This window comes from Telopea speciosissima, chromosome 10 (genome assembly GCF_018873765.1).
Source record: "Telopea speciosissima isolate NSW1024214 ecotype Mountain lineage chromosome 10, Tspe_v1, whole genome shotgun sequence".
NCBI classification, from domain to species: Eukaryota; Viridiplantae; Streptophyta; class Magnoliopsida; order Proteales; family Proteaceae; genus Telopea; species Telopea speciosissima.
Window position 1 is genome coordinate 4,321,323 of NC_057925.1, and position 14,832 is coordinate 4,336,154.

The window sequence follows — 14,832 nt, forward strand, 5'->3', positions numbered from 1 at the left end:
TTCATATGACTTTCCACGATATTTAATCTGTTTCTATCAATTTTAAATGACGTTATTTAGCAGAATTTCTATCTCTGTTTATTTCATTTAGATCCATAGGATTAGGAACCAAGTGACTATTCAAAAATCTACTCCTAATCCTATTGTAGTATTACAAAACATCTCTCGCTGGATTCCGGATCTTCAATTATGTCATTTGCCTTCTCCTTCCCCCCCTTAGTCCCCTCGGTTTTATTGATATTGTTCCTAGCATAAGCTACATAGACTTGCCTACCACAGATTATTCCATCATTTTATTTGATGGCAGTTTTAACTTTTAATCCGGTCTATGGAAGCTTGATGGACAACTTGTGTTATTCATACAAAATCAGTTTATCTTTGTTGGGCTGGACTATGGGATAGTAAAAAGTGCGACTGTGATAGAAGTCACAAGATTTTTCCAAGAAATCAAAGGAGCATTGTTACTGGGTTACAAACCATTAGAAGCATGTCTAACAGATTTTTATCTTCTCAAGTGTGGTGCATTGTCAGTGCACATCACTTGTGAATCCAATCGTACACGGTACACCCAACACTTGAGAAGATAGAAAGCCATTGTCCATGTCCTAATATCTTAACGGTTGGATTCTCAAGTGCGGTGCATTCGAGAGAATAAAGATCCATGGATTGACTCAGCTTTGCTACTCAACCTGCTCCCCAAGTCTGCTGAGTAAATGGCCGTGGGATTGGTTCCATATGTTGTTTGATATTCACTGTTGTATTTTTAAATGTAAGAAGTTTATCATTAAAGAACAATTGGGAAGTGTTGGTTTTTTTGGAGAAAATTTTCATACACGATCATGTAAACCGTGTATGTGATAGGGTGGGAGTTTCAAGGCATTAATTAATGGGTGGGGATTTATGACTTTTCCAACTCTTTGTGAGAGACACGACCGTGTATGAAAACTTTTCTCTTTTTTTTTGCTTTTTTATTATGAAAATGTAATCATATAAACCACACACCAATCCCAAAAGGTTAACCAACAATTGGGAAGTGTTGTTAGCCTAGTTAATTGTTTCTAGAGAGCTAGGGTAGAGAATATGAGGTTGTCGGTAGGGATGTAAGCGGATCAGATTCGGATCGGATACGGATCGGATGTGATCGGGCGGATATTCCCGTCGAATACGGATACCTCTAAGCGGATTCGGATGCGGATCGGTCGGATTTTCGACCATCCGTTTACATCTACGCCTTGTGTAACCGGACCTTCCTCCCCTAGCGGATACAATTCACTCTCAATCCATATCTCTTAGATCATGATTCTCTTTTCATCATATTCTAGAATTTATTTAATCTTCAAAAACCCTTGAAATCATTATTTACTTAATTTTTATTATTAAGTATTCGAATTTTTCGGACAGATTTTAATCGGAGTATTCGGATTATTTTCGGATATCTCTAAGCGAATACGGATGCCCCTAAACGAATACGGATGCGAATTCGGATTCGAATTTCGGTTATCCATTTACATCCCTAGTTGTCGGCCTTACTGAATTTATGGACATTGTCACTTCTTTGTTTTTATTTCATAAAAAATTAGGAAAACCACGTTGTGGATAATATGTCTATTAAACCTAATTATGAAAGTGTGTCCATCAAAACAATTATTAAAGTATTTTAATTTTGTACCTGTTTACATAATATTAACGGGTTTTGGTTGTCCATACCAAGGTGGAATTGAACATTTTGTACATATAGTCGTCACATTATGTGCTCTCAAGAATGTAATTCCTAGACACAAGTGTGAGAATACATATTTGCATAAAACGAAATGGATCACATGGAAATCTTAAATGGGCTGCTGCCATTGTGTAGGAACAAGATTGCCTTTAGTAGTAGATTAATCCTCAAACTTAAGAGGTCCTTATTGTTGCAGTTAGGCATTATGAGTTTTGGTGTACTAACGGTTGATGACTCATGGACTATATTGGTGCACTGAATTCTTGGTTTTTAGTTGTGAATGAAAGAAACGCTCAACAAGGAATCCATTATCTTCAATGAGAATATTAAAGAGAGAGAGAGAGAGAGAGAGATTATTTATAAGATAAGATGAAATCTAAATTTGGTGACACGTTTTATAAATTATTTAAAATGTTCTGAAAAATATTAATTAGTATTAATATTTATTTGTAAATATTTTGGAATCTTTTTGTGGTTCAATCAATGGTTCAGATGTATGCTATGATTGTAAAAAAACACCACTGCCATGTTTTTACAGTTAGATTCTCAAGTATTGTGCCCTGCTTGAGAGGATAAAGTCTGCTTGTCGAGCCCCTTCTCCATTTATGTTTCTCTTATACACAACTCTTTTTGGTTTTCTTTGAAAAAACAATAAAAGTCTCCACCTTCCCAATAGCGTTTCACCCATGCAACTATGATATCATTGTGCATATTTTCTTATCCAAAAAAAATAAAATTGTACATGCTTTTAAAATACAGTTATTTTCCACGAAAACCAAGCATGATTAGATAAAGATTATACCTATTGACGTGTCACATATGAGACAAAAATAGTATTACATGTAAAACAGAAACATCATTATGAGATTTTTCCTTTTTTCCATCCGATTGTTTTATATCTAGGCTACATCATTAGAACGATAGACATCGGTCTAAATTGATGGTCGGGACCACTGATCGTAGTGATGTCTGGGTTTATTGGTTTCAAGTTCGAGACCTTTCCTCTCCTATTGTTTGCAAACAAGTTAGGTCTTTTTCTGGAATAAGTGTTGGTCTCAATATTGCGTCGAGATTAGCAATTACGAGATCTAAAGTGTTCAGTGAAACTTGTCCAATGATATCATAGTGGATCAAATTTCTATGGTTTTGTTTTGAAGTTAAAGGAAAGAAAAGAAAAAAATTCAAATTTTTTTGAAGATAAGATAGACATATAAATCAATCATTCTATCACCATGTTTTTCGTATTATATGTGTTTTTTTATCTTTTCTTTTCTTGGCTTCCAAACATAGCCTATTACAAGACTATAACAATCTAATTGGGTTGTCTTACCCCACCATGGCTCCTTCCTTCTCCACCAACACTACTGCCATGATCCTTTTACACTTCCTCTATCATCGGTTGCTAAGGAGAGGGCTTTGTTATCACCTTGATGGTGCCTCCTCTCTCATTTGCCAAGGGGAGGAGAAGAGTTTCATAGCTCCAAAGCGGTATGGGGAAAGAGTAGTTTTATCTTATTAAATTTTTTTTTTTTGATAAATACCTTATTTAAATTTTGGGAGAAAATCATAACTCTATAGCACTGTGGGGGATTGAGAAGTTTTACCTTATTTAATTTTTGAGAGAAAGTCATAGCTCTAAAGCGATGTGGGGAAGTTTCTTTTGGCTGCTAATGTAAGGTGAATTTCTTATGCCACACCAATCACAATGTTAAGAATGATTTTTTCAACAGAGGGGCCTACATGGTCAGGGAGGAAAGAGAAAGTGCCAATGCAACTTAACCATAGGTTTGAAAATGGATTGGGAGGATCAACAAATGATTTCAACAGTGCGAGTGGAAAGCAAGGGAGGGAAGCCCTTGGTGGATCATATAATCGGAGATAAGGTTTTTCTTACTGAAATGGGAACCAAAACCGAGTCGAATAAGTCTAATCGAGTAAATTCGATTATGGAATGAAAGTTTTAAATTCGGTTCCAGCTTAGTAATTGTTGGTTCGAACTGAATAAACTGAATAGTAAAACGGAAAATTAATCAAATATGGAGGGAAATCGAACCAAACCAAACCATGCTGGCTTGATTTGAATAACAAATTTCAAAGCTGAATCGGTTCTTGATTCGAATTTGGTTCACAGTAGCACTCCCTTGGATTGAACCAAAACCGAACCGATTGACAAGTTTAGTTGGAAATTGGTTATCAATTTTGAGTTTTGACAGATGACTCGTTTTTGTTTTGATAAATTTTTTGACAGATGACAATTAGCAAGGTTTTAAAATGCATAATCGGACAGTGACGATTCTGATGCAATCCGGATCGGAACCGGTTCATAAATCCAAAACAGGAAAATTTCTAGGGTTTTGGGTGTGAACTGTGAATCGACTGTGTCGGATATATTGGAATTGGGACCGGTCACACACAATTCCGATACGAAATGACCGATTAAACGATTCGATTTCTGATTCTTAAAACCCTGCATATTAGGGATTTCAGAACCAATTCATTGGTAAATCTTCAAAATTAGCAAACAATTCTAGGAGGTTTCTACCGTGGTTCTTCTCAAGACTTAAACGCTACGTAGTTCGTAGAGTAAGTATGGCGTCCTTCAGATCTTTAAAATCCGCAATCTTCGAGAGGGAAGAGAGAAAGCAGTAAGTCTTCAAGATCGCTTTTTGATTCCTGAAACTGGTAATTTTCATTAGCAAAATCCACCTAATAATTTACTTTTTGCAGACAGTATCAAGCTCACATTCGAGGACTCACCGCATATGATCGTCACAATAAATTTTTGAAGGATTACGGTAATGTCACCTTTATTTAGTTATTGTTTTATTCTTTTCTCCATAGACTTTTGCAGTCTGTCTCATTGTTCTGTTTAATTCGTTATGGTTCGTTTTCATAATAAGAGATTCTCTGTTCATGCCTAACTTTAGCTGATTGGATTTACTTTTCTAAAATTGTGTTCTAGCTTAGCGGTCAAATTTCTCATTTTATACAGTTATTGCGGTGCCATTTGGTGGTTCATTATGTTGCATAGATAATATACTCTAGTACCTTCTACTTCTTACTCCACTGTGTTTGAATCATGATAGCTCTGGAGTCTGAACCCCCTCTTTAATTTGGGAGGAGGGGTTGTTGATTACCCTTGAATGGTAGAAGCAATGACTTTCAGCAGCCGTGTTGTTCTGCCTGATCAATCGATGGACCATTACAAAGTCACATTAGGCGCCTTTGATATTTCATCATTATGGATGTCCTTAAAACAATCCTCCCCAGCCCCTTTTGTAGGAACCAGGATAAACTCAACCCAACCAAATCTTATCCCAATTAAATGGGGTTGACTACATGATGCTGTTTTGCCCTTCAACTGTTAAGGCCATTCTAGGATTTATTATGATGGTGTTCCAGTATTATTTAATTGATAACAGTTTAGATATCTCCATGTAAATTTTCTTTTCGTTTGGGTAGCCTCAATACATAATTTACATGTCTATCATGTTGTTGTCCCCTTGGAACAAATGCATTTCAATGGGTATCTTATGATTCAATACCCAATGCTAATGACCTTCTTGGCACTACCTTCTCTCCTTGCTTGAGACTTTAGTTTTGTTGAGTATGTCTTGTATTCCAAGGATCTGAGTGCGATGCGGATCCGACCTGACCTGAAATATTTTGTGGCGCGACCCGAAGGGAGAAAAAGTTGAGATTTAGTTCGTGACGCGGAGGGTTGGGCCACCAAACAAATCTCTTTTGGGGTTCGGGGGCGTAGCTCCTGAGAAAATTTTTTGTAGCCGTATATATATGGCACTTTTCTCTCATTCTAGGGTTAGACGAAAACTTGTATCTTCATTTTGTTTTAGTGAAAAATTTGCCGCTGCTCTTCCCGTGGACGTAGGTTTCTCGCGAAACCAAACCACGTAAATCTTGTGTGTTTGCAATTGTCTTGCTTGTTGTTTTCTTTGATTCCATATTTGGCCATCTTGTGCGATTCCGTTTTAACGAGTTTGAATCCAAGGTCAGAGCTCCTCTGCCAGGCATATTGCTCTGGCTAGGGATCAACCTGAGCCTCTACTCTGCAGTTGCTCTGGTTTGTGTTACTGTCATCCAGCTTCATGCATTTTCACTTGTTCCAAGAGTGCTAAAATTTGCCAAGTCAGACCCCTCTCTCAAAAAAGGGAAAAAGAAGAAGAAGTTGAAATCATGGTTGTCATTAATTTGTAGACTGTATACGATGGACATGAAGGAAACATGCAGATAGTGAGCTTTCTATTTGTTTGATCCTAGTGTCCTAAAGCAAATGGATGGTGAACAATCTCCTCCACCAAAGATAGGAGGGGGCTACACGCATCCTGACATTTACTGTTGTTATAAATGAATCTGTTGGTCTTATGGTACTTTATTGAATTCATTCCTAGTGTCTGTTACTGTTACAAAATCAGAGTTAAATAACTAGGATCAAAGGCAGAATAAGAAGAAGAGAAGAAGACAAGAAGTAGAAGGGAGCAAGAAGGAGAAGAGAAGAGGGAAGGGAGGAGGCGTAAGAGATAGAAAATAATGGAAATAAAACTCATGGTTTTGATTAGTTCTAAAACCGTGAGACATGCTATCATATTTATAATAAAAGAATCAAGTACAATGAGAACGATTGGAGACCATCAGTACGCTATGGTAGACAACACAACATACTAAAAAAAATAGACAATAACTAATAACCAGTAACTATAATTAATAACAAGAACCACAATTAATAAGCAAGGACCATAACAAGCACCTAACAACTTTAACACTCTCTCTCAAGTTGGAGCATATATATCTCCTATGCTCCAGCTCGGAATGATAGACAGACAATAATCTTCAGAGCCAAACTTGAACAATATAACCATTGTAGAAGCCAGTGGACATCAAATAACATAACTGCGTGAGAAATCATCTTCTAATCGCAACCCTTTATAAATATATCAGCCACCACGAGTAGCAACAGAGAAATAATCTTCGAGAGGAAGAAGTCTAGCAAATAATTTAAGCAACAAGAAATATCAGCCACGGGCCATAAATAAGTAGCAGTAGTAGATGAACAAATCATTGTTGCAGGATAAAAACATTAGCAACAATAGCAAAAGCTCAGAAATAGAAACAATGGAAGATGGGCAAGTCATCCCTGTGGGCAAAAAATTTGAAATCTTCAAATAGAAGAGCTTCAGACAAACAGAAGCACAGGATTTACCATAAGAAGGGAGCGCCACTTTGAAGTAGGAGATCTGGTTCTGAAGAAGATTTTTCCCTCTGCTGCACCTGGAAAGTTTGGGCCAAACTGGGAAGGACCATATGCCAGAAATACTAAAAGGAAATCATGTATTTGCCTTATTTGCTCAAGCAATAAGGGGTTTGTACGGAAAAATATTCAACAACAAGAACTCCTGGTAGATAAGAAATATTCGATAAGAAGAAACCCATAATAACAAATCTTCAATAAAGAAGATAAACATATAATCTTTAATAAGAAGACAATCAATGATCTTCAATAAGAAGACAGATAAATAATCTCCAAAGAGGAGACAAACAATAATCTTCACAAGGAAGACAGTCAAAATCTTCATAAGAAGACAGGTAGATAATGCAACAGGAAGAAATCTTCTTCCGGCATAACCATATTGTCCCCCTCATGTGTAGTACTACACGTGGACAAATAATTCAGGGGATGAAAACAAAGATGACTTGTGCAGTCCCAATATTGCAGCAACAACCTACACGGCTACACTAACTGATGTAGGTGCACTGCCTTGGGCCGACCCAAACCCATTTGGGTATCCATGTGAAGATGAACCGGATCCAACCGGGTCTTTGGGTTCAGTAAAATTTAATTTATTTATTAGGGTTTTATTAATTGGGTTTTTTTTCTTGTAATCTTTTATTTTAAATGGGCTACTTAGTGGTAGAGTCCTTTCCATACTTTATTTTTTAGGTTAAATAAAGATAGAGTTGATTTAGGATTTTTTTTCAAATAGGAGTCTTTATGTTTAATTTCAGTTTTAGATTCGGGGTCTTTTATTTTCTCTTTAAATACAAGCTTGTAACTGTCGTTCTAGGCAGATTTGATTAATGAAAATTTGAATTATTTGTTACCGTATGGTACGAATGAATCAGGTTGTGTGACCTCTTATCCCCTCCTCTGACATTTTCTTCTTCTTCTTCATTGTTTCTGGTTTCTTCTCTGTTCTGGACGGTAGTACTTGGCTGAGAAGAAGAATGCCCAAACCCTCATACCAGTTTACTTGAACCCGAGACTTCAGGCGAAGGTTGATGCTCTTTAGGTTGCCCAAACCTTGGAGTATCACTTCCAGATTCTTTTCTTCCTGAGAGAATTGAACCAAACTTTCAGATCTGGACCTGTAGTTACCGCCAGGCTTAGTTGCAGGGCTTATACCTTCTTTCCTATGTACTGTTTGAGACTGTGATTGGATGATTTCAAGAGTTCTAAGTATTACGATGCCTTGCTTGGAATTTCAGGTTGCATGGAGCTCTATTGATTGAGATTTTCCACTCGAACCAGGTCTGGTTCCATGGTGTTCTACCGCCTCTGTTTGCCAGGTTGAGGAAGACTCCCTCAGCCCACGATTTTGTTTTTATTTATTTTTATTTACCGAGTTTCCTAAACTACCCCTTCCTTTATTATTTATTCCCTCATGTCCCATGTCTTAACTTTGCTTCCAAGTTCATTCCTACACAATAAATCTAATTACTATTAGGTCCCATCTTCATTACCTACCAATCTAACCCTTAGAAATATCTACAATTATGCCATTGCCTCTTAGATTTGAGTTATCTGTTATTCGAGTGAGCCATAAGCGATCTGATTTGGGTTTTCGAACCCTGGATCTGCATTACCAACTCAAATAAACCATACCATATTAAAGGATAATGAACACCAAGAAATCAGCAGTAGCAGAGCAATATCAGGCCAGAATATCCAATCACAGAGAAGAAATAATAAAAAATCTGATGACACATTATTGACACCAGCTGATAACAAAATAGTCTCCAAGGATATCACAGACAGCAATCTGATAATGGCACAGCCTTGCAAGCAGTAGAAGGTCTCCACAATGTTTGGTAGAAATCCAATGGCAAATCAGCAAAGAGAATACTGATATACCACTAACTATAATCAACAGTTACCAATTGTAGACCAAAAAATAAACCCTACTCGACAACCGCAGGGCAAGTATAGAGAATGAAACTGCAATCCAGCAACAACCACAGGGAGAAAACCTCCAATATAGTAGTACCGCAGAGAAGAATCACGATATCTTGACAACCAGCACTCTGATCAAGCTAAGATCCTAGTCGGGTGCCAATGGGAAAACAACTAATAAGTCCTGAAATTTGCAGGAAAATCCAAAGGCTAGATAGCCCTGCGAGACCCTTTCCTAGAGTGATTAGAATGAATAGAAAACAACTACTAATGGATCTTTATGATGATCATATCACATAATTTAAAAGAAAACTCCAATCCAAGTCTGTATTAAACAGGTCAGGTCCAAATATGCAGTAAAGATACAACAACAACTATCTTAGCCTTGTCCCAACTTAATGGGGTTGGCTACATGGATCCTAGAGGAGACGATATGATACTAATAAAGAAGTAATGAGGGGAGTACAAATAAAAAAAGGGGAGGGGGCATACAATGACACAAACTATATGGGTGTCGATGGTATATAGATAGAGAAGAAATTTGGGGAGTGGGGGGGGGGAAACATCATCGACACAAGCTCTAAGGCATCGACCCTTCTTAGCTACATACCGCCTCTTAACTGCCCAACATTCTGCTCTAGGTCTCGATGAGGAGTGAAATGCAAAAACAGCAACCCAACATAAACATCCAACTAAATGGGGTCGACCACATGGATCTTTGATCTCCAATCAGCTCTATCTGAGGACATACTAGGAACAAGGCCTAAGCTAAGCATGTCTTTCTTCAACACTTCTCCTAAAGTTATCTTGGGCCTGCGCCTAGTTCTCTTGGTTCCCTCAAGGCCTCAATAAGAATCACGTCACTCCTCCGAATTGGGGCTCCTGAAGGGCCCGGTGGACATGGCCATACCATCTTAGACGACTCTCTCTAAGTTTATCATGTATCGGAGCTACCCCCAACCCAGCTCTAATATGATCATTCTTTACTTTATCCTTCTTAGTTTTCCCACACATCCATCTTTGTAGCCTCATCTCTGCAACTCCTAGTTTGTTTATATGGCATTTCTTCATACTCAACATTTGACCCCATACATCATAGCTGGTCTTTTTGAAATTCTAGTCTTGCAATAGGGTTGACTATTGTGTACATATGTATGGTGAGAACGTAACAAAGCTGGCCTTTGCTGGGCTTTATTTTGATTTCTGGTTGTCACTTATTATGATGGACAATTGTAGTGCAAAATTATATTGGAACTTAAAAGACATAATAAGCAAGCCAAAATAGGTCATTACTTATCCTTCACATAGCAGAATTTTGTAGTAACAAGTAACACATACAGAACAAAACATGATCAAATCTTCAAATGCAGCTCAACCTAAAGTCTTTGTCCAGACCAATCCATTCTCGTTTATCTAGTGACAGACTTCAATTAGGCCTGGGTAAAAACCCAATAGCTTAAATGTAGAAAGTTTAATGAGTGTTAATCATATTATTTGTGTGGAATTTTTCAATTTATCCTATAGTAAATATCACATTCCTTTACTGTCTCTCCTCTCCAAATCTAAAGACAACCATGCAAGTGTATATAGCCTAGGTTAACCAGTGAACATGTGTTTCTTCATACTGCTTAACAGAAATTGCCCTCACATGCTAGTTTATAGTACTTCCATTATTGTTTTATGAATACCACCATGTGTTCTTCACACTGCCTAACAAAATGGCCTTCTCATGCTTGACAGTAGATGCTACTTGCCCTAGCACAAGCTCATTATGGTTCAATTTCCATTTTTATTTGTTTGAGTGATGATTTCTTTTCTTGCAATTATGTCTTTCATTGTGTTGGCTGCTTATTTATCCTTTTCCATTTGTTACCTTTGAACATGGATGCTAATTTGTCCTTCTTGTGCATTTACATGGTTTATATTTATTTACTCTTGTAATACATGTGTATGAACTGTTGTAGGCTGTATTTGAAATTTTATTTGAAACATAGCATTGGATATGAACAATCCAATGAATTCGCCATTTGAAGTCAGTAGTCAAGATAACATTGTTGATAATAAGCCTCGGATCGACATGCCATGCATTTCGGAGATTGAGACATATGAGTTTTACAAACGATATGGAAGAAGGATTGGTTTTAGTGTTAGGAGAGATTATGCACATAGATTAAAGGAAGATAAAACAATCATAAAATATAGGAGATTTGTATGTAATAAACAAGGACATCTGAAAAAGGACAAGAGAGATGATAACGCCTCTCGTGCAGAAACCAGAACCGATTGTTCTGCAAGAATGCGGATTGCTAGGTTGGCTAATGGATTATATGAATGTCGGGATTTTTTTGATGATCACAACCATTTACTTTATACATCAAATTTGATGCGGTCTTAGCGTAAAATCTCAAATGTAGATGCCTATGAAATAGATTTGACTGGTGATTCTGATATCTGGCCTAAGGTCATTTTTGATTTAATAGATATGCAAGTAGGTGGAAGAGAGAACCTCGGTTATACTAAGGAAGATCGTAGGAATTACCTTCGAACCACACGTTAACATGATTTAATTTATGGTACAGCTGGGAGTATGTTAGAATATATTGCAAACCAAATAAGGCTCAACCCATCTTTTATATACTCTTTGTAGTTAGATAATGAAGAACATATAACAAATATATTTTTGGCAGATCCGAGGATGATCATTGATTATTCATTTTTTGGTGAAGTTGTTATCTTTGCCACTTCATTTGTCACAAACAAAGAGTACATGCTGTTTGATGTTTTCGCGGGATTCAACCGTCATAGGGGTGTAACCATATTTGGAGTTACACTTCTATATGATGAGACGACTGACTCTTTCAAATGGATGTTTGAGACATTCTTGGAGGCTCATGGATAAAAGAATCCCATTTTCATTTTTACTATTCAAGATGTTGTAATGACAAGGGCAATAGCTGAGGTTTTACCTGAGACATGGCATGGATTATGTACTTGGCACATAATGCTAAATGGGATAAAACATCATGGTAATTTGATGAAGAATGGATCACCTTTTCTTAAAGATTTGAATAAATGCATATTTTATTATGAAGATGTAGAAAAATTTGAGAATGCTTGGAAAAAATTGCGTGATGATACCGACTTTAGAATACTTCATGACTGGATCGGATTTATGGGATTAAAGAGAAATGGGCATGCTGTTATATGAAATACATTTTTACATTCGGTGTGAGGAGCACACAAGTAAGTGAAGGTATTAACAGTGATTTGAAAGAGTATTTGAGACCCTGTTTGGATCTTGTGCGATTTTTTAAGCATTTTGAACGGGTTGTGGAAGATAAACGTGCCAATGAATTGAAGGCTGAGTTTGAAGCAAGAAATACGCTTCCTAAGAACATGAATTCTAAATCACCAATATTGAGACAAGCAGGAAAAGTCTATACTCCTTATATATTTAAACAATTTCTAGAGGACCATGAGTAGATCTGTGCTTACGTCATAAAATCCCGTAAGGGGGATCATGTGTTCTATGAGTGTGGTTGGATTGATTGACGAGGAAATGAATTTTGTGGAAGGGGAATATGTGGTCTTGTATAAGCCATTTGAGCATTTGATAGAATGTAATCACAGAAAATTTGAAACATTTGGCATCCTTTGTTGTTATGCTTTTTGAAAATCTTAGATGTCTAGATTTTAAGTGTATTCATCATAAATATATTTCAAGGAGATGGACGCGGACAACAAGAAGAATTGTGGTGGAGGACAGTAAGGGTAAATAAGTTGTTGAAGATGTTCATTTGAATTGCACACAACATTTTAGGTTTTTTGGCCCTACATTTCTTAAGCTAGCAAACTAAGCATCTAACTCAGAAGCTGGTTCTAAGATAGCCAAAAGTAGTGCCTATTTGTTGGTTAAACAACTTGCAACACTGGATCTTGATAGTCCCAATACAAAAGCTTCAGTTAAATGCTTTGATGCTAACACTGAATTGGTGCTACAAAAGAAAGAAGGTAGGAAAGGTGGTGGGAGCAAGAGACATAAGGGCTGGAATGAAACCATTGTGATCCTTCTATTTGTGTTTATTGTATTAGAGATCTCACATTTTTTTTTTTCATCCTGTTTTCAACAAATGATATGCTACAGTACGGGTCTCATTCTGAGCATACCAATTTTGTGGTATTTCTGATCGTTCTAAATTTCCTGAACTTTCACTGTGGTAACAGAGATAAACTAAATAGTCTGCAAAAGGGTGTTAGTTTGATGTTACAATATTTACTATCTTTTGTAGAGATAAATCAAAGGATTTTTCTTGTTAAGAACACCTTGCGAGGTGTTAAATTAGTTTTCACTTTATCTTTTTTTTACCCTTCATTCTAGTGTACAGTAATTGCTTAAGAGTAGTAACATAGTAATTACATTATCCCCGTCATCTCTTCCATATATGTATGGACCCTTTCCTCGATGGTGCATTTTTTTCTTGTCCAAGGCTTTACTGAAAAGCTTCTTAGTATGCATTGATAGGGCCTTTTTATAGAGTTCAGGGTTGCAAATCTGAGACTGGAAAGGTTTCTTCGGTAGATTTGAGACAGAAGTAAATGGTTCATTGGTTTTCACTTGAGCTTCGTCACTTTTATAACATTGTGGATTTGTAGTGTAATGGATTTTTTTTTTAAAATATGGCTTTTGCTAAAAACAGAGAGATTTATCATAAGAGAAAGGTGTCACAATGTACAGTGATGGATCAGAGGATATTCAATAGGCCCTGAATAGCCTATATGGCAACAGATAAAGGTCTAAAGGATTATTGGACCAAAAGAAAAACAATGAACTATTGAGAATGCAAAGGAGGTCAAGGTTCTGGATGCAAATTGATATTGGATAATCCACTATAGCAACAACGAAGATTACAGATTTACTTGATGTCCAGGCTAGATATAGCCCACGATCTGGTTTTGGAAGAACTAGAAACTTCCAGTCGATAGAGGCTAGCCCAGCTTAGCTATTTGACTATATAGCCCCTTGGGTTGGTCCAATATTTTGGGTGCAAGATCAGCCCTTAGACTGAATCCTGTAGTTATATTGAAGCCCATGGAATGGATCTACATCAATTTAGTAGGAAACTACCATATATACTCCGTTAGTGAATAAAGGAGACACACAACAGATGTTGGTTTCCTACTAAATTGATGTAGATCGATTCCATGGGCTTCACTATAACTGCAAGATTCGGTCTAAGGGCTGATCTAGCACCCAAAATATTGAACCAACCCTAGGGGCTATATGACCAAACAGCTAAGCTAGATCAGCCTCTATCGGCTGGAAGTTTCTAGGTCTTCCAAAACCAGATCGTGGGAGATATCTAGCCTAGACATCAAGTAAATGTGTAATCTTCATTGTGGCTATAGTGGATTATCCAAGATCGATTTGCATCCAGAACCTTGACCTCCTTTGCATTCTCAGTAGTTCATTGTTTTTCTTTTGATCCAATAATCCTTTAGACCTTTATCTGTTGCCATATAGGCTATTTAGGGCCTATTGAATATCCTTTGATCCATCACTGTAGATTGTGACACCTTTCTTTGATGATAAATTTCTTTGTTTTTAGCAAGCCATATTAAAAAAAAAAATCCATTACACTACAAATCTAAAATGTTATAAAAGTGACGATGCTCAAGTGAAAACCAATGAACCATTTACTTCTGTCTCAAATCTACCAAAGAAACCTTTCCTGTCTCAGATTTGCAACCATTAACTCTATAAAAAGGCCCTATCAATGCGTACTAAGAAGCTTTCCAGTAAAGTCTTAGGCAAGAAAAAATGCACCATCGAGGAAAGGGTCTATACATCTGTGGAAGAGGTGACAGGGATAATGGAATTACTATGTTACCACTCTTAAGCAATTACTGTACACTAGAATGAAGGGTA

General features: G+C 36.9%; 1 protein-coding gene across 2 annotated transcripts in view; it reads left to right on the forward strand.

Annotated features, from left to right (window-relative positions):
* The first annotated feature begins 4,251 nt into the window (after positions 1-4,251).
* Positions 4,252-14,832, forward strand: part of LOC122644252 (protein FRA10AC1) — a 92,892-nt gene continuing 82,311 nt past the window's right edge. For both annotated transcript variants that reach the window (XM_043837890.1, XM_043837889.1), the window contains exons 1-2: positions 4,252-4,365; positions 4,448-4,515. In XM_043837890.1, coding sequence (XP_043693825.1) covers positions 4,310-4,365; positions 4,448-4,515 — 124 coding nt within the window. In that variant the 5' untranslated portion in view covers positions 4,252-4,309. The remainder of the gene's footprint in view (positions 4,366-4,447; positions 4,516-14,832) is intronic.